Below are 18,947 nucleotides of genomic sequence, written 5' to 3'. Positions count from 1 at the left end.
TATATTTAGCATTTCTATTTCTTCATTGTAAAAAGAATGCAAAATTGATTTTGTACTCTACTCTTGCATTGGCCGACGCTCATTACTTGTACTCTTCTCTTAATCTCTTAATACCCAATCAATACGATTTGAATGTTGGGTAGACACGAAGACTATCAAAGAGAAACGCAGCGAGGTATCTTGCTTAGACAGCATCAAGAACTTAGATAGTCTCAAAGTGCTGTGGCGAAGCCAGTCAAAAATAGTCGGTCCTGCCGCATGAACAGGGCCACGCCCTTATTAAATAGGAGACGCCCATGAACAAAAACACTTTTTGCAGATGTACAATCGTTTGAAAAAGTTAGGAAACAAAATATGCCACCAGAAAAGACTGTTTCCACTCAAACACCTACTGTATCATCAGTGGAAAACCTGATTACACAGAGGCACATCTTACATGGGGTGCAAAGAGGTGTGATACCCCTTCAGGTTTTATGATTTTCCCGGCCTCCACACACAACCCCGCAATTTTCGCCACTGCAGTTGAACCTCAAGATTGTTAGTTGGACCATAGCATCGATTGATGGTAGATTAAGCAGGAACAACATTTTCCTCATTGATAAATTTTACTTTTCTTGATTCTTTACCGTCAGGTCTGAGAGGTCAAAATGCATCATAGCAGACAGTAAAAGGAAGATTGCAAGCAAGGAAGTTATAGTTGCTTCGAACAAAAACATCTACGTCAAAATTTATCATATGTTATCGCTTGAAATGAACCAGTCCGACGGGTATGCATGATTTATGCACAGTAATTGTATTTGTGCATAATTCATTCAGATTGATTGACCCGTGGAGATCAGCAAGTAGCCCTTTCTTGAGCAAGTCTTTTATGCGCTTGGATTCGAGGCCGAAATTTGTTATCAATAAGATTTTAAAGGATATAAATAATGGAGCAAAAATAATGAAAACGAAGAGAATAAATTATGGAAGTTTTCCAAAATCTGTTAATCGTTTTCATGCTCATGTTAATCTTATTTGATTTGCAACTGCATGGATACCGCATTGGAAAACTGCGGGAAGGAGAATACTTCAAAGGTATGTTGATTTTACAGTTAGCGAGGAAACGAATCGACTGTGTTTATGGGACTTCGAGAGTGTTTATATGGTCTCTGATCGCTTGAAAAGCTTTTAAGAATCTTTGCTGTCACGCCGAAAACAAGCTAAATTCATTAAATTGTACAACCGTCACCAATTGTACAACTCATAAAAACAGCCCCTTTTAAGTTGAACTGCAGAATTCGTCTATTTAAAAGTAGAAAGTTGTTCCCGACTTTTTCTCATCCCATCATTGTTACCCTTAAGATAATCACGTGTTATTACAATGCTATTGCTTTTCATACTTGATTCGTTTTAACCGTTGGCCTTGACATAACTTATGCTAATGTATGACTGATTTGTCTTCTACGTGAGTAAATTGTTGCCAAAATCACAGGTGTATGGTGGTTCCAGGTGATTTGACTTATCCATAGTTATCTGTGTTATTCTATAATTCATACAACAGTATCATAAATTTATCTTCTATCAGTATCAACCTTTTTTTCAAATAGATATGGTAGATAGAATAGATTTCAGTGGGCTATAATATCATCAGCCAACTGTCATTTATATAGATTGAAACAAACCCAAGACAGAAATTGCACTGTAAGAGCCTGTGCAAAAAGAATGAAGTATATCGCTTAAAGAGAGTACAGTCTAATAAAAGGTGATACAGTTATCACAGATACAAATAGCTCTAGGTAGGTCTTGCCAGAAATGCAAAAGCGTCATAGCTTCAACAGCAAATGACATTGAATTTGCAAATCTTCTTGACGCCTGACCAAAGGTATCTGAAAACGATTTCCATTCGCTCAACAAATCTTAGAAGAGCAAACCAGCAATGAATTTGGCTTAGCGACTTTGATCATATTTAAATTAGTTTCCATGTCATGTTGTCAATGGTCATTTTGTAAATTTTTGTTTTAGGGATTAATAGAATAAGTGGAATAAAATAGAAGCTTCGAAAAATTGAGTTTGGTTCGCTCAAATTCAGCACGGCTCCTCCTGCTCGCATCTAACATGACGTTTTCTGCCTATAGTTCGCCGCTGACCTAAATCATGCACAGATTTGCATAGAGATCTGCTAAATGATTTTAATCACACTCAGAACCCCCCCCCCCCCCTTTGACGAAGAATCGATGGCACCATTTGCACTCATCACCTAAAAGACTTCAGTAAAATTTCTCTTTTTTCTTTGATTTCCCTTTTCAAGGGACTACACTGCCTAAGAACAAAGTGACACCACAAATTCACATTCTTTTACCCTTCCTGTGATTAACTCTCTCACAAAAGAATGGTTTATTATTCACAAGTATACACGTTTTCTAATTTATAAGAAACTTCAATCAGCACTAATGCTAAAAGCTTCTTAATTTGGCATCAAAATTTTGGAGTTTTAGTACTAAAAGCTTCTTAGTTGGTTTTTTATTTTGGGACCTAAAATTGTCTTATCGTTTCAAAGTCGAATATTTTTGGAAGAATATAAATGCAAATCGTCACGAAAAACCACGCAGGAAAAATCCAAAGTATATTTTCCAAAAAAACATTAACAGAAACAATTACCAGAAGGCTCTTTTTTTAAAAAAATTGAAATTTTAAAGTATCTTGATTTTTCTTGAACCTAAAAGTAAAGTCTTTTAAATTTTTTGGTATCCCAGTACTAGTTTCTCCTTATAAATAAAAAACGTGCATTTTACTCTAAAGACAGAACTCCGTGAAAAAAGTTTATGTCGACACAAAGTTTTAATCTCTTACAGACATAAAGCGTGATGAAATACCTGACCCACAATGGACAAGACAGGGAAATGGAAAAATGTACTCAATGACAGCAGCAAAAAATGGATTTTACGAAAACAGTGATATCTGTGAAAGTGCAGGGGGCTATCTAGCAACAGTGACAAACGTGGTTGATCAAGAGTCACTGAATGGCTTTATCAAGAAATCAAACTCCCCAAATGAACAGTTTTTCTGGATAGGTAAGTTTGTTGGTCTTTGTTATGCCTCCTTTTATCCATGGTATTCTTGTGTTGGGGGAGTGTTAAAAGCGATGTAAATGTCACGTTACTAAATGGGAAAAGTAGGTCACATCATTATGAATAAAAATCATGAAAGCGTTAACAGGGTACCTTCCAGTTGGTGACTTGAACAACGAGAACAAGCGACAAAAGGGTATTGGTGAGAACAGGACAGGAAAGAGAAAAGAGGAATTGGGTAACACACAACAAGGTTGTAGTGGTGGGGAGGAATAGTTGGGAGTAAGGGTAGGGGAGGATTACGACAGCTTATATTGGAAAAGATTGCTAGATTTCCATGACTATGGAGCCTAGAAAGGTATAACAGACAAAACATGCAGGGCCGTCGCTAAAGGAGGGGCGCGATACACAGAATCCGGTGGACACCTAACTTATCCTGTGGTTCTTCCTTCCTACACACCTGTAAAAACATTCCATTGCAAAATGAGGAATTTTTTGCCATCTTTAGGTGCTTTGTCGGCAAATTTTCAAGCCTGTCGTAAAAAAGGATGGCTCACCCAATTCATTAGCAAATGGGATCTTGAAATCCCCCTAAAGCAAGCACAATAGCTAGCGACGGCCCCGGAAGCATTTTCAATGTAATAAGCTGCCTTCATATCAATCTCTTATAATTCGCCCTCTTTATATCAAATGTAGAGAAATTCGCAACATTACAGCATTCTTAACAAGCTATTAAGTTCCAGCACGTTATTCCTACCCTTCTAAACATACGTCTGCATTTTTGTTAGGTCTTAATGTAGAAGGCTCAAACCAATGGATATGGCACAAAACCAAGCTACTTGTAATGAACTTCATGAACTGGTCACCAAGACAACCAGCAAATAACAATGCTTTGCAAGATTGTGGTGCAGCAGGACAGGACGGTACTTGGTTTTCAGTGGAATGTGACGAAAAGCATTTTGGGATTTGCGAAAAAGTCGGTGGGTGCATTTTTCGATATTTCGATGTTTAAAGCAAGTGAAGTATTTAATGCTGATGATGATAATGACTTATGACAATTGATAATGGTCGGTGATGATAATGATCATGATGAGATGATAATTAATCATCATCATCATCATAGCTGCTGTTTGGGGGATGGTGATTGTGTGTTGATGATTGTGATGCTCATTTTGGTTTTTGATTAATTATTAGTAGGATGATGCCAAATTCCCTTTTATAGTATTTGTCTTCCATAACGCTGGCGCAATGTTTTTCAGATCAGAAATCGGCGAATGCACTGACACCCACAACGAGACCAATCACTGATACTACCGCTTCTACAACTGCAAAGCCAAAGCCAGTAACAGCCTCTCCTAACGAGGCACCTGTCTCACAGGGAAATAAGCCTTCAAAGGAAATGAAAGAAGGGAGCTTTGAAAAGCACCCAAAGTTGGAGAAATCTGGAGAAGCTGAGAAAGAGAAATTCAATAACGGTGGTAAGTTTGGCATCTGATTTGGATGTTTGTTTTACATGTACTCAGACAGTCGTTTCTAATAAGGATGAGGGTGGGGGCGAAAATTGGAAATAGATTGGCTTGACAGAAATTCGTTACCATAGAGAGTGCGACCTTTCACTAGGAAAAAATCAATCGATGAATGAGTAAGTCAGCGTTTTACCATACCCTCGCCTGCATCGTTAAAGCAAATCGTTTCGTTACATGGCTTTCGAAATGTACAGTGGAAAGTTTTGTCTGATTTTAAGTTATGTCTTTCTCTTTACACCTTCAACTTGCATGCTTCATATCTTCCCTTGCCTTTCTTTTTAAACACGCACTTTCAAATCACCCACAAAATCTATTACAAAACATACATATGGTTGGTTAGAAAAGCCATCATTTTTCAAAGCGATTTCCACTATCTTCCTATTCCAGAACGTTGCAACCTGATAAAGTTTATTAACAATTACGGAAAGCCAGTGACCATCACGAGGAGTGTCAGAAGTCAGGAAAAGAAGCAATTTGTGATTGAAGGAAAGATGTACAAACTGAACACAGTGTTTCAAAAAGTACAGAATATCGTCCGGATGGAGCCCGTTGTTTATTCAGCAAAAGATGCTAAGAAGGATTCAAATCTTTTGCTGGACGGAAAAGACTCATTCACTTTAATGCCCGGAGATTGTGATGGCGAATTCGTTGAAGTCGAAATTTCTTCACCGGCAAAACCAGAAGGTAAAGTATGCCAAAATTTGGCTTTTCTAAGTAGGAACAGTAGAGAATATTGTTGACTTGGAAGGGGATGAAAATATAATACACTGCATGGCTATAAACAAGTTTTGGATACTATAGTCGGTTGACCCCCCCCCCCCCTTACTCCTTCCAATTAGTGAAGGCATGTGACCAAAACTGCAAATTAAACAACATGGTAAACTAAACAAGAAATAGAGGCGTTGGAATTTTTCAAAAGACATTGCCTCTGCGTAAGTGTACCAACAATCATAGCAAGATTATAGTTTTGGACAGAATATCAGCAAACATAAAATGCACTGTTTGTTTCTTTCTTCCTTTGCTTTTGATTTACATATGCCCTTTAAAAATACCTACCATCTTCAATTTCAAAGCTTTTGTGTACGTAAGTATTGCGTTAAGAACTTCCCACAATGGCAATGAAATCCTATATCGTATCTCAAATTATAGGCAAGCTCTATGACAACAAACATAATCCATTCTCTTTTGCATATAATATGAAATATATGCCAATGAATATCGAACGGAGTTTCATATGGAAAGGAAATATAAGAAAAAAAGTAAGAAAACTGCAATTAAGAGTTTCAACCCTGATAAAGATGGAAGGTAGCAAAATATCATTGTATAATCAAATTGCTTTGATCGTAAAGGGATAATATTACATGACAAAATGGAACATAAAGAAGACGAAAAAGTACCAAATGAAGAAAGTGGATTGAAAGAAGTAAAGCCTGCAACTGAAGTTCCCGACAAGAAGTCAACATGCAACGTCGAAACATTTGGGGGAAATTCTGAAAATTCCTGTTGTCACTTCCCCTTCAAATACGATGGAAGGATGTACCATGACTGCACATCAGTTAGAAAGAGGCATCTATGGTGTGGTACCACTAGAGACTACGACAGGGATGCACTATGGGGCTTTTGTTGTTTGGAGGGCGAATGCACGTCATAAAACTATCCTTCACACGAACAATCTAAACGAAACAAAACAAATTAATTCACATATATTTTACAAAGCACGATATATAGTTTAACTTGAAATTGTATATAGATGATATTTTTTAGTTTATAAAGAGCAGAATAAGTTGCATCATCAGCATAGTTAAAAATTTATTTCTCTTTCTTGGTATGATCCATTTATTATATCCAAGATATCCACGAATTTTATTGGATGGTAATTAAAATTAGATACAATTCAATAAGTTGTTTTACTTAGAAATAGAAAAAAACTCATGGGTGGTTTCAAAAAACAAATAGTATTTATGCATATTACCGGGGGTAGCAGAATCCACAAAACTGCTACTTTTCATCACATAATCTGGAAACATGTTTTATGTTCCCGTCAAATGAGCAGTTTTTTCATGACATGCCCAATAGCAGAAGGTAACCATAGATGTCATTTATTTGTGCAATAAAGAACTAATGTCTTTTTAAAACAGTACAAAAAGACAACCACAGCTTGTCAGAAATCAGCAGATATCTTTCGAATCCACTCCACATATTCGTCGAAACCCGACGTCTGCCAGAATCTCTACAACAACCAAAAGAATCAAAAATCCGTAATCCATGTACAAAAATACTGCCAATCCGTGAATCCGCAGACCCCTACACTTTCCCATTACAAAGATAGCTGTAATGTCTCCTCTCTTGTTGGCAAATGTCACGTCAGTAAACCAACATTTGATAGATCATGACAAAGACAATCATAGGACCTTGTGCTTGATTAGCAAACTTAAGTCCATATGCAATTTAGTCAATATGAAAACATCATTTATTCAATAACTTGTATGTCATAAAAAGTTAACCATATGTCCATCTTTACTATTCGCTAATTTCAATTCACATGGTAAACTTTAAGCCATTTTTCAAAAAACTTGACAAATGGAGCTTAAATCGGTAGTCCATAGAACTGCCTTATCAAGAAGAATCAAAGATACAGTGAAACCTCTAATAACAGTCACCTCTGTGCAAGACTACTTTCTGATCTGCAGCCAGTTGGTTTACTGTTACATTGTAAGCCAGTTGGATTATTTTATATAACTTTGAAACATATGTAATAAGTAAAGCAAGTGTATCATCGAGTCACTCTCAATGGAGAACATTGCTTTAATCACCCCCTATCCATAGTGGTCACCTCTAAGGGCCTGTTTACATGGAGACAAGCTTTCCGGGTAGCAGAGTTTCCTGGCAATACAGGCTCAATCAACTGCCAGTGTTTACATCTAGCTGGGAAACTTGAGCAGGCAGGATGAAATTTCTGCAAAAAAGGAAGTAATATGTGTTTGGCGCTATGCAAAGATGGGAAAAGAAAGTTTTGCATCAGGATGATTCCAGCAAAAATTTCCAAGAATTTGAAACCGATCTTGATGATAGAAAAAAACTTATGTTTTATTCTGCTGTTATTTCATCTGCAATGAATTTGTGCTCATTTTTGGTTTAATGAAAAGCAAATTATGATTTTTTAAAAAAGCCTTTTGCTGAAAAGAAACAAGACCATCAGAAAACTAAAGAGATACAAAAAATGCCAGATTGTTGAGAAAAATGCTACACATGGTACCAAACGTGCAGACAATTTTATCCTGCTTAGGCAGAAAACTCTGCAATTTACATTTACATGTTGGCCCGTAAACTCAGCTGGGCGCGATCCTGCCTCTGTTTCCATGTACAGAGGCCTTAAAACAACAGCCGCTAAGCTTGGTCATGAAAGATTTTGCTATTAAAGGTTCCACTGTATATGTAAAATAAATAACCTCTAGAAGTTAATTTGATTCTAATTATACTTCTAATTACAGTTGCTAAAAATTTCAAACATATTGCAAACATAATCCAATAGGGCTAACTGTCACTACAATAACCAATCAGTGGTGATTAGATGCATTGGGACAGAATAAGGTAAACAAGATTATGCATTATGTCTTTATTGCAAGGAATGATGCTTTATGACTCAGGAACATTTTTCAAAGATGTAAGAGGTATTTGATAGTTGGATATAACTCTTCTCAAACATAACTGATGCTAATATTGGGTTACTATATGAAATGATGTGGGAAAAGCAACGCAGGTACTATGGAGCTGGGAGCTATAGCATATAAAGAACTCTTAACTTGACCACCTCTTTTGATCTGGATTTAGCCCCCCCCCCCGCACACTTTTGTCAAGAGTATAACTTACCAACAAGATATATATGAAGAAAACCATAGGTACTATTTTGCAAACTGTTAGAATATCTACCATCTTTGCATGGGAAATAAGATTTCACATGTGATATTATTAAACTTTATCAAAAACATTAAACAAATAAAACCTGGAATTCCCACAAAGAAATAATTATGAATAGTAATAAGCCTAATCAAAAGCCCTATTGAATTTGAAGCAAATTAAAAAACAGTTAAGATTACTCTGAAAATTAAGGAAACCTGCATTCTATGTTTTTCTAACTCCATATTTTTTCTTCATTTCATCTAATTTCTTTTGTCTGCTTTGTCTTCGAACTTCAGCATCACCTCTGCTAGAGGGCCTGACCATGGGCTCCTCCATTGGTCTAAAAAATAAAGGCAAGTGTAGAAAAGGCAAGTGTAGAAAAGGACCTTGTTTTGACTCAGTTCTCATTATTTCCAATTCCAACAAATGGGATTTATCTTGAATAAATATTGAAAACAAATGGGTTTTAAATTGAACCAATATTGAAAACCTATCAAAGAATGTAGGTGTTAATTGATGAATCAGGGTAAAAAAAGAAAAGTAAAGGGACAGGTTTATTGGATGTAATCTGTTTATAATTGTTGATGGGACACAAAATAAACTGAAAAGTGGGAAAGTGCGCTGTGGGAGCACCAGGATGAAAAGGATCAGTGTGCATTATGCTATTCATTCATTAAAGAGTGCTTATAGCACTTCACATATTTGACAAGGAAAAATCCAGGAAATCACTGCAGGCAAATTTGAAGCAGTCTTCCAGTATTATTTTGTCAATTTAAAATCTGTCAAGCTATATATCTGTGAATGCTACACAAACTGAAATAAGCAAAACAATTACCTTGACACTTCACTTTGAGCTAATGGCTCATTGTCATCGTAAGATACTTCAGGTGGTGCCAGCTCTCCAACATACTTATCGTTTTCAAAGATGCCTTCAGTTCTAAAAGATCACAGGTTGGGATGAGCATTAATGAAAGCAAGGTGACTATTTCCTTTGTTTAGGATGAGTAAAGTCAACTATACCTATAATGGAAAAAATTAGTTTTACATACAGTGCGGTGAACCATTCGCATTATGATTTTGCTTTGCATTTTCATGTCCGTTCATTGTTCACACAGAATAACCATTGTTATACCAATTTTAATACTATTTGTTGTTTCCATGGATATGAGTTATTATTGATCATCTAGATGAACCAAATGTTAAAAATGCAGATTTTTTAAACTTTCATTCACTTTTGAAACAGCTTTTTACAAGACCTTGCATTGTGCTCATTCATTTTAGGGAATGCCTTCTATGAGGGGTACTTCAATCTTGCAAATAGCGTACAAGATTTTTCCTAAAAAAAGGATTTCTGGGGATTTTCATATAAAATAATAGGATTTTCACAAAAAAGGTGTACGAGATTTTATTGGAGTAATTTGCCCCTCGGCTTTCTATGTGCAAGCTTCACTAGAATAATCATTTGGCATCAGAATTTGGCATGCAGCAATTCAATGAATTTTCGCGCGCACCATCAGCCTAGGTTGAATTCCAAACATTGGAATTGAATGATTCGGCATAACTAGCCTATAATTCAATTTGCCTAATACAAGCAGCTATTTACGATGACAACACTATATACCATACATTGAAAGTTTGTACCAAACGTTAGAATCCCTTAGCAAAAATATCAACAAAATAACAACAAATATCACAAGTAAAGAAAAACACATACACTTCTCCGTTGCTAAAGGTATATTTTCCATAACCATGTTTTTTGTTTCTTTTCCACATTCCATCATAGGTATCTCCAGTGTCATAATAATACTGCCCTCTTCCATGCCTTTGCCCTAGGCAATTTCTTTCTCCAATATACTTACCAAACTCAATGTAATCATCTTCTCCTTCTGTCTTTTTCTCTTGCTTCGGACAGATACATCCCATGTTCTTCTAGAATTTTTTGAATTAGGCCAGTTCGGAAAACAGTTCTAAGTCCACATTTGCAATAGGAAAAGCTGTTAAAGTGTTTTCAGGTAAAGGATTTTACACGTCTAAGCAACTGCAGTGTCTTCAACAAATTTAAATTGTGTATTTTTTATGCTTACCAGTGAAAATTACCCCTTCAGTTGCAGCAAAATATTTTCGTTGAACATCATCCCTACTATGCGCATGCGTTCCTGTCAACAGTTCTCAGAACAAACTACTTCCTCTTTTCGATCAAAAATGGACTGGGAATAGTTCCGAAACGTGACGTCATATAAAATATTTACCCATATTTCCAAATTTTTAAAGGAACACCAAAATGTACCTCTACAATTGCAAAATCCTTTATATATGTTGAAAATTGACCGAAATAAAGCAAGCGAGATAACTAATGGATTGACCTACTTGACTTACATGACTTAGATGCATTATTCCGAGGTGATATTCGCACACTTTTCGTCAAAACATTTTCTCCATTTCTTTTACATCTTTTTCCAAAGTTCGGATCGGTTTTCCAGTATCCTCACCTATTTGGTCAACTAATCTTTTGGGAGGTCTTCCACGGGGGCGACGACTTGGAAAATTGTCTTGTATGACCGGTAAACACGGCTTTCACCTCTTCTTCTGATCACATGACCAATCCAGTTCAGCCTGCGTTTCTTCATCAGATTTAAGATGTCATTTTCCATACCAAGATTTCTTCTTAAAGTTTCACATTCGAAAAATTACATATAGAGGATTGGAAATTTGGTACTTGGCGACTCCACAGAGAAAATCAGTAAAGATACTGCGAATAAAATCACCATTCTTCAGCAATATCATGTGCATAACTTGCTATACGGGTTAGACAAACTCTAAGGCAAAAACGCAAGAAAATTTTACTAAAATCGAACGAGCTACTAAATTATTGCACTTCTACGAGGGTGACTTGTGGTCTTTTCGCAAACCCATAAAGACAATTTTACAAAATTCAGACTGGAAATGTCGGTTAATTTTTTCGCACAAAGATGGAAATTTTCATACAAAAAATAATCGCCAAAAGTGCTCTTCTAGCCTCCGTTTGTACTTTTTGCATATCGAAAACGAGTTTTATACAACATTGCAAATAGAAAGGCATAGTCTTGCACGAGCATACGAACGATATACTGAGGCACTGTCAATTGCCGGGGACTTGCTGTTCTAAAATTGAGGGGCCTAAAATTTTCGACCACATCCTAAAAATTGTAACTTTTCCTGACCACACCCATTACATAGTTGGAATACTTTAAATGTTTATCAATGCAACTGGTAGTTACTGTTTGAAAAGCAAAAAGCAGATCTTAAATCGTGTTAATGATCTTGTTAAAATATAATAATAGCGCCAACAAGAGCAAAAAGTATTAGCAGATGTATCAGAAACTTGATTGCACAAGATGACACAAAAATGGTCAACAGAAGTATGTGACTTGCTGATATTAGGAAATTAGCAAAAAATCCTTGGGTGTTACTTAAGTCGCACTTAAAACTTGATGGGCATGGCTTATGTGGCTAGGTTAGATTGATTAGGATGGAGGGGGAAACATGTTGTCCCCACTGTTGAAAAAAGCACGCGGATGAATGTTCTATCAAGCTACAATCTTGGACACAGCTGTTGAGACAAACCCCATAGCCCGTGTCGGATAGGGATGCATGTATAGTCCAATACTCACAACCGACCCCATTTAAGGTTGGCGTGTATGAACTTTAATAGCAGAGATATCAACATTAAAGTAGGGGAAAGGGAATTGAAATCTAAACAAAAACAGTCCAAACATTTAGCTGCTAAAATATTTTCTTAATGCAACCAGGACTAAAACGGGAATATAAAGTTATCTGACTTAATGCCTTGTGTGATTTCTCTTTGCACAATAATGGAAAGACTTCCGACGCTGTCTCTTGTCTCGCACAGTCTCTATATTTAATATTTTCAACAGCAATGAGAATGGAAATAAAAATTCAATACCGTAACAGTCAAGAATTTCAAGATTTCATTAGCATATTACAAGTTAAAGTTGTAGCTTTTTACATAGCAAATAAAGAAAACACACGGGGTAATTCATCATACATAATAATCTCCAAACAAGTTTTTGTTTGTAACGCAATGCAACACAAGATTTTTCGTACGAGATACTTTGCTGTTTATACTTTGGGTGCATCCTTCTGTTATCCATACATCATTTCAGCCATGGCAGACATTGGTTTTGGCAAAGACAAAACCTGTTCCAAATAGTCAGCCAAATCACTCGATTCAGTGTCGAAGTAATCCTCTGGACTGCAAGCAGACCCATTCCTAAACTCCATGCTACAGGATCTATGAATGGTTTTTCCTTTTATATTTGAGCCACCTGATTCTTCCAGATTTTTCTCCGGCTCTTTGTCAGTAGCAGAAGTTCTTTTGATGGTTCTCTTTTTAGATATTTCAGGTAACATTTTTACAGGTACTTTAAGCTTGCTCTCCTTTAGCAAAGATTTCGGTCCAGTTTTTCTTGTTTTATGTAAGGCGACGTCAACTAAATTTTCGCTTTTTAAAGGTCTAAGGTGATTTCTGCTTTCTCGTTTACATCCATTTTGGTGTCCTTTCCTAAAAAATAAAAAAAGTATTTCAAGTAAGTAAACACCTACTTGTTTTAATCAAATGGAGATCTAACTTAGAAAATTACAATACCTATACATATTGATGGTACCTAAAATAAAATTTGCGACAAGATTTAGAATGCGCAAAAGCCACGTGAGCAGATGTATATTCTAGAAATGGCTTGGATGGATCTCGCTAAGAATAGATAAAGAAACGCTTGGAAACAATAATGTACCACGTTAAAAGGAGGTATCTTCCTTTAATGATGATTGCTTCTGCAGAGCTCTCAAGTTCCCTTATATTTAAGTGGAATTATTTATAACAAAGATAAGAGAAATACTTATATAGTGGAAACTTTTTTTTTATACACAGCCTAAAAAGTACATTTTACAAGAACAGGATTACAAAGACGATGCCAATGGGAGCACGATGCCAATGGGAGCATAGCTGGTTCGATCAAAAGACAAAGAGGCTACAACTTGAAAAGAAGATAAAATTTGGACAAGATTTTGGTGTGGTCTTTAGTGCTGTTTCTACATTACTATACATTTAATGCTAAAAGATAGATAGAGAAGGATGAAATGCTAGATAAGCTAAACTATTGTGGTATTTTCTGGTGCTACAAGAAACGCTCTGATGTATGAATGAATTTTAGCGTTGGTTCCCAAATTATTTTATTTTCATTATGTGAAAATCTTGTGTCACCATACAACATAATATGCACAAGGGTTTGATTTGACAGGTTTGAAATGCTATTTAGTTGAAGTATCTCGTTAATCGAGCCAAGGAGATCACACCTTTGATCATCATATGCATGGCAATGCAGCAAGAAGTGTTCAGTATCCTCAATTCCGCCGTTAACTAGGCACATAGGATTGACTGTGTCCTGAAAGTTATGACTGAATTTGTGTGAATTTAGTTTACTGAGGCCTACGCGTAGCTGAGTGAGAATGGCATCATAACTTTCATAAAGAGGCTTAAGAGAGCAGAGCGGATAAGAGTAGATATTCTATTTTTGAATAAGCTGACTGTAGGCGATTCTCTGATCTCAGAGGCAAGGCTATTCCATTCTTGTAAACAATTTGGGTAGAAGCTTGACTGGAAGCACTCTTTGACTTGACTGAAAGGGTAAAATTTGTCAATACACAGGCACTGTTATCAATAAGGGGACTGTTTTGAAAATTAAAGAAAAATAAACTATTAATGTACACTGTAAAAGCCTAAAAATGTCCTTCAATTATGCCCTATAATAACCCTGTAGTGGGACCCTTTTGTGACTTCTGTTATGACTGTTGGAATGTGCAATGAAGCTTTATGCCTTTCATATCATTAATATGACTAACTTTTTACCATTTGAGGCAATTTTTACTAGCAATTGCAGTCCTTAACAAACCTCTGTTTATCTGGTTAAATATCATCATCAATTCATATTCTTTATTATATATACTCTGATTCTGGACAAAAATGAATGATTTTGATTGATGTTGTTTGAAGGCTTCCAGATTTCTTGCCAATTATCTGAGATTTATTTGTTAAAGGGAAATTTTCCCCTAGCTATTTAAGGGAAAACTTTATATTTCAATGCTTTATGCAAACGAGGATGGCTCAGTTGTTAGAAGCGCTGACTACAGACACAAGGGTCAGTGGTTCGAGTCCCTGACATGACCAAATTTTCACCCAGAGTGGGGAGAGTAGCCAGCTCTCTGTAACAACAACTACTGCATACCAGCCCGAGTTTAGCACCAAGAAAGCAAATCAACTTAGGTTATATATGTTCATAGTGTTTTCATGGTTCTTGGTGATTGTAAACAATTCAGAATTATAGAAATATACTCTCAACATGGCCTCTGAGGATTCTTGTCTTTACTTGACTCTATATTTTCTCACTTTCAAAGATATATTTTAGTTGATTATAGGCATTTTTGAAAGAATTTTTCCTCCGTTTGTACTATTCCGAGTTTCACCTAGACTTGCTAGATACTTACACTCTCTTACTATTCCATACTCCTCAGTTTTGTGTTGATAACAATCAGGTTCTTATCTTCAAGGAGAAAATATATCACTTTTTTGCACAAAGATGCACTAAGAAACTTCTGGCGGGAATTTTAAACATTATTTTTGAAAGCTACACCGTCAAATACATATATATCCAAAAAATGGTAGTTAACCAGTGAAAATCGTTCAGAATTTGCATTTGAAATTTTAATGACATCATACTCTTTTGTTATAGGTATTGTTCTAGGAAAGAAAAGGTTCAGGTGAAGTCTATATTCTGGCAATCTAATGTTTTACTTTACCTTGGATATTTTTTTGGGGTCATGCAAACCATGACAGCTCTGAAAATATATGATTTTCAACACCCCCTTCCCCAGTTACCAGTGTTTCACCAGCTTTTTGATCCCTTTCGGACTCTTGGATTAGAATGACTATCGAGACAGAGCTTTGGCTTACCCATTTTAATTTTACAAACAACTATATTATATATTTTTTACTAAATCTAATGAATAAAACTAATGTAGAGGTTACCTCACAGACAGTATATTATCTGAAACTTTATTAAACTTAAAATGAAAGCAAGTTTTTGTAGCTTTGTTTGTTATTCAAATTATTTAAGAATGTTCTACATGCATACATATACAAATACACACATGCATTACGGAATTTCCAACGGTAACATGCATATTCTTGTCAATAAACCCCTGTTTTTGGACATGCAGAATTCGAATATTCGACCAGAAAAAACCACCTGAGCCTTCTTGGTCATAAAATAGCCATTTAAAGGAAAAATTCTCCTGAACGGGAGAAAAGATGTGAGCTGCCAATGATTTGAATTCTCCCGAACAGGAGACATTTCTACCGAACGGGAGACTTCTACCGTTCGGGAGACAAAACGCTTCTATCCCTAGCTGATAAAACAGAAGGCAGTCAAAAAATAAAGTCTTTTTTAGCGCTCAACTGTTCATGAATGGAGGCCAATGAAGTTTAGATTATTAAAGAGTGTATGTGGGATGTAATGTAAAGAATAAAGTTACTGGCATCACAGTTTTGATTTCAATATCTTGCGACTGGTATGGGCCTATGGAGGGCTCGCCCTCACGTTGATGATAAAAGATCAGAAAAAAATGTTTTGTACTGAAAATATTGACAACAATAATACCTCTCTACTGCTTCAAATTTAAGATCTTTGATTTTCCCAAAGATTTCTTCGAAAGCTTCTTCAACTCCGCGCCCAGCTTCCATCATTCCTGCTTTGTTTTCAACTCATCCTACAAAAATCTGCGCCATCATTGTGTGACGTCATGAATGTGGTTGTCAGTTTCATAATGTGGTTGCGTTGCTGCTTCTTGTTCTGGGTTGTCATGGGAATTATGACAATAAAAACACTAGCATCCTATCCTTTGATTCTTTTTGCACCAAGTTGCGAATGCAGCAAAAGCATTATCATGTCATAGAATCGTATGTTGGATCCTACAAACGCTCAGTTTTTATCATAAAAAACTTGCTATAAAAAGAGAGAAACCCAAAAACGATGAAACCTTGATACTGGAAGCAATATTGTTGAATAATGCTATTTGAAACTAATTAGAAATCCCTAAAACAAAGAGCACAACAAAGTTTGGAAAAACGGACAGATTGACTTTTAGATTGATAAATATGGCTATAATAGCCTAAAATTTTCGAATAAGTCGAGTTCCGATGAGAAGCATGTAGGTCAAATCACCAGGGACGGATTTAAGCAACGATGATGGGGGGAGGGTGTTACGCACTAATTGGATTTTGGTGCCACACCCTTCAGGTCCAGTGGCGATTTTATGGGGGGGGCCAAGGGGGCCACGGCCCCCCAGAAATATTCTTTGCCCCTGGTTTTGCCCCTCCAGTTTTTTCAAAAGTTTCTATTAAAAATTCAATGTTTTCTGCCAAAGCTGTTCAATCGTTTTTTCATTTTGTTAGGGTTGCTCTCTTTACTTTCCTCAATGCTATCTTTATTGCATTTAACAAACTAGGGGCCCCGATAAGCGTTTTGGTTTGTAACCGAGGTGGACATTTAAAAAATTTGGGCTCCTTTCTAATAAGTTACCAAGTTAAAACCAAGTATTACCAAGAGTCATTACCAAAATGTTAGTGAAACCTCTGCTTGGATCAAAAGAAAGCTGAGTTTTTGCTTGCTTAGAACTGCAGTAATTTGTATAAGAGGTTCTAGGTCCCGACAACATGTTGTCCCTATTGGTGAAATGTGTGACATTGACACTAGAAACAATTTATCTAGCTTCACAATTTACAATTTATCTCTAATTTATCAATCTATATATTAATTAAAAATATTATGTTTGTTACTTAATTGTATGTTCATTTAATTTTGTAAACCGGCAGCCTATCGGTATATAAACAGTGCTGAATTCATATATATTAATTATATTCTTCCTTAAAAAAGTGTTTCCAAGTATTCTGTAGTTACCAAGAAAAACTTATTCTTGACAATCATTTAAATTCTATATTTGCTATATATTATCACGAAGATCCACCTTCTTGCGGTGGGGTGCGCAGGGTCAGCCCAATACCATCCCAGTATACCTTGGTAATCTACTATTGCTTATTGGAATTAGTATGACTTAAAATTCTGTGTAACAGAATGGATTGCTTGATCTCATGGAGGTTGGATATAAGACATACCTATTATGGAAAAATTTTACCAATCAACCTCATAAAGCTATTAGATTTTTATTTTATAGAAGTTTAGTTCTTCTGTTGAAAATCATGATCATGATGCATTATTGTTAAACAGATCAAACTCAGTAGAGTATCAGAACAAAGTTACTTTTAGTCAAATAACAAAAGGTCCCAAACCTTTAGGGGCCCCCAGCAACAATGCCGTACTTATCTATGGGGAGCTAAGAACCGGTACCTTGTAGCTAGCTAATTTGAGCCACCACGCCACTGCTTTACATTCTACTAGTTCCCAAAGTAGTAGCTAGCGTTGGCTCGTATAACTGAAAGTTTGGCCCCCGGTTAGCCCCCCCCCCCGATTTTTAAGGCTAGAATCGCCACTGCAGGTCACTGTAAAATTATGGAAACGTTTTTGTTACTACATATCACCAAAAAGTGATTTTTACCGAATGGAAGAAAATTTACCGAAGGACACAGGCATATTGGGTGGGATGTCGCACCCCCTATGCCCCCGCTAAATCCATCCCTACAAATCACACCTAATCGTCACTCAGCAATTTCAGTGTGTTAAAAATGTTTCTGCTCATATTTATTCTTATTTGTTCACATTACTAAAGATGCAAGATAATCAATGATATAGAAGCGCCTAAGGCGCTAGATGTCTAATTTGGGTCATGCTACGTATTGCCGAGTGAGGCAAATTTGTTAACTTTCGCCATTTTAAATAGTGGCAAAAAGCAAGCTGCAATAGGGTAGGGAAAATTGCTTGTTTTAATGAATGATTTTCTCGTGGCTCACAATTATTTCAGTGCCTTTTCTGATGCAGGTAGTTAGAGGAGATATAAATCAACAACACATAACAATTTTTTGGGGTTTTTAAAGAGAATTTTAAAAATTATGGTTCTTTTAGTTAACGCAGTTACTGGGGGAATATGGCAGTGGCTTGTCGTGTTTTTATGAGTTGAAAAAGTATGTGTTTGCAATTTTTATCTTCAAATAGATAAGAAAAACTTTTTAAGTCTATTACCTAATAATATAGACCATTTTAGATATATAATTCTTGAACTTTTCTGTCTGTCATTTAGAACCTAATATGGCATGAGTAGGACAAGGACAGTGCGAATGTTTTATATTTAATTTGTCAAATTGAATTTGTAGAAAAGAAATTTGATATGAATCAAATTTCTTTCCTCTTGGTAAGGCTAAATTAGAAATCTTTGTCGTGAAAGTGTACCCCCGAAGGTATTTTATAGG

The 18,947-nt window shown here is 36.0% G+C and overlaps 3 protein-coding genes across 3 annotated transcripts; 1 reads left to right on the top strand and 2 right to left on the bottom strand.

Annotated features, from left to right (window-relative positions):
* The first annotated feature begins 825 nt into the window (after positions 1-825).
* On the top strand, positions 826-6,381 carry LOC135688976 (uncharacterized). The gene is made up of 6 exons (XM_065206057.2): positions 826-1,074; positions 2,832-3,050; positions 3,836-4,027; positions 4,307-4,525; positions 4,961-5,257; positions 5,923-6,381. The coding sequence occupies exons 1-6, from the start codon at positions 963-965 to the stop codon at positions 6,222-6,224; spliced, it is 1,341 nt and encodes a 446-aa protein (XP_065062129.2). The 5' UTR covers positions 826-962; the 3' UTR covers positions 6,225-6,381.
* A 661-nt stretch (positions 6,382-7,042) lies between these two features.
* On the bottom strand, positions 7,043-12,275 carry LOC135688978 (uncharacterized). Its single transcript, XM_065206060.2, has 4 exons — positions 10,188-12,275; positions 9,309-9,410; positions 8,689-8,813; positions 7,043-7,529 (listed from the first exon to the last, which is right to left on the bottom strand). The coding sequence occupies exons 1-3, from the start codon at positions 10,394-10,396 to the stop codon at positions 8,696-8,698; spliced, it is 429 nt and encodes a 142-aa protein (XP_065062132.1). The 5' UTR covers positions 10,397-12,275; the 3' UTR covers positions 7,043-7,529; positions 8,689-8,695.
* A 146-nt stretch (positions 12,276-12,421) lies between these two features.
* LOC135688977 (uncharacterized) lies at positions 12,422-16,341 on the bottom strand. Its single transcript, XM_065206059.2, has 2 exons — positions 16,186-16,341; positions 12,422-13,034 (listed from the first exon to the last, which is right to left on the bottom strand). The coding sequence occupies exons 1-2, from the start codon at positions 16,269-16,271 to the stop codon at positions 12,617-12,619; spliced, it is 504 nt and encodes a 167-aa protein (XP_065062131.2). The 5' UTR covers positions 16,272-16,341; the 3' UTR covers positions 12,422-12,616.
* Between the last annotated feature and the right edge of the window lie 2,606 nt (positions 16,342-18,947).

The sequence above is a fragment of the Rhopilema esculentum genome, chromosome 9 (genome assembly GCF_057945365.1).
Source record: "Rhopilema esculentum isolate cy_ngs chromosome 9, ASM5794536v1, whole genome shotgun sequence".
Taxonomy (NCBI): Eukaryota; Metazoa; Cnidaria; class Scyphozoa; order Rhizostomeae; family Rhizostomatidae; genus Rhopilema; species Rhopilema esculentum.
This window is presented reverse-complemented; position numbering and strand designations above follow the sequence as displayed.

Coding starts and splice junctions, on each gene's coding strand:
- LOC135688976 (XM_065206057.2), top strand. CDS start 963: ATGGAAGTTTTCCAAAATCTGTTAATCGTTTTCATGCTCATGTTAATC. Junction 1,075..2,831: donor GGAAGGAGAATACTTCAAAG/GTATGTTGATTT, acceptor AATCTCTTACAG/ACATAAAGCGTGATGAAATA. Junction 3,051..3,835: donor TGAACAGTTTTTCTGGATAG/GTAAGTTTGTTG, acceptor CATTTTTGTTAG/GTCTTAATGTAGAAGGCTCA.
- LOC135688978 (XM_065206060.2), bottom strand. CDS start 10,396: ATGGGATGTATCTGTCCGAAGCAAGAGAAAAAGACAGAAGGAGAAGAT. Junction 9,411..10,187: donor ACCTTTAGCAACGGAGAAGT/GTATGTGTTTTT, acceptor GTGATCTTTTAG/AACTGAAGGCATCTTTGAAA. Junction 8,814..9,308: donor GCTCAAAGTGAAGTGTCAAG/GTAATTGTTTTG, acceptor TTTATTTTTTAG/ACCAATGGAGGAGCCCATGG.
- LOC135688977 (XM_065206059.2), bottom strand. CDS start 16,271: ATGATGGAAGCTGGGCGCGGAGTTGAAGAAGCTTTCGAAGAAATCTTT. Junction 13,035..16,185: donor AAATTTGAAGCAGTAGAGAG/GTATTATTGTTG, acceptor TTTATTTTTTAG/GAAAGGACACCAAAATGGAT.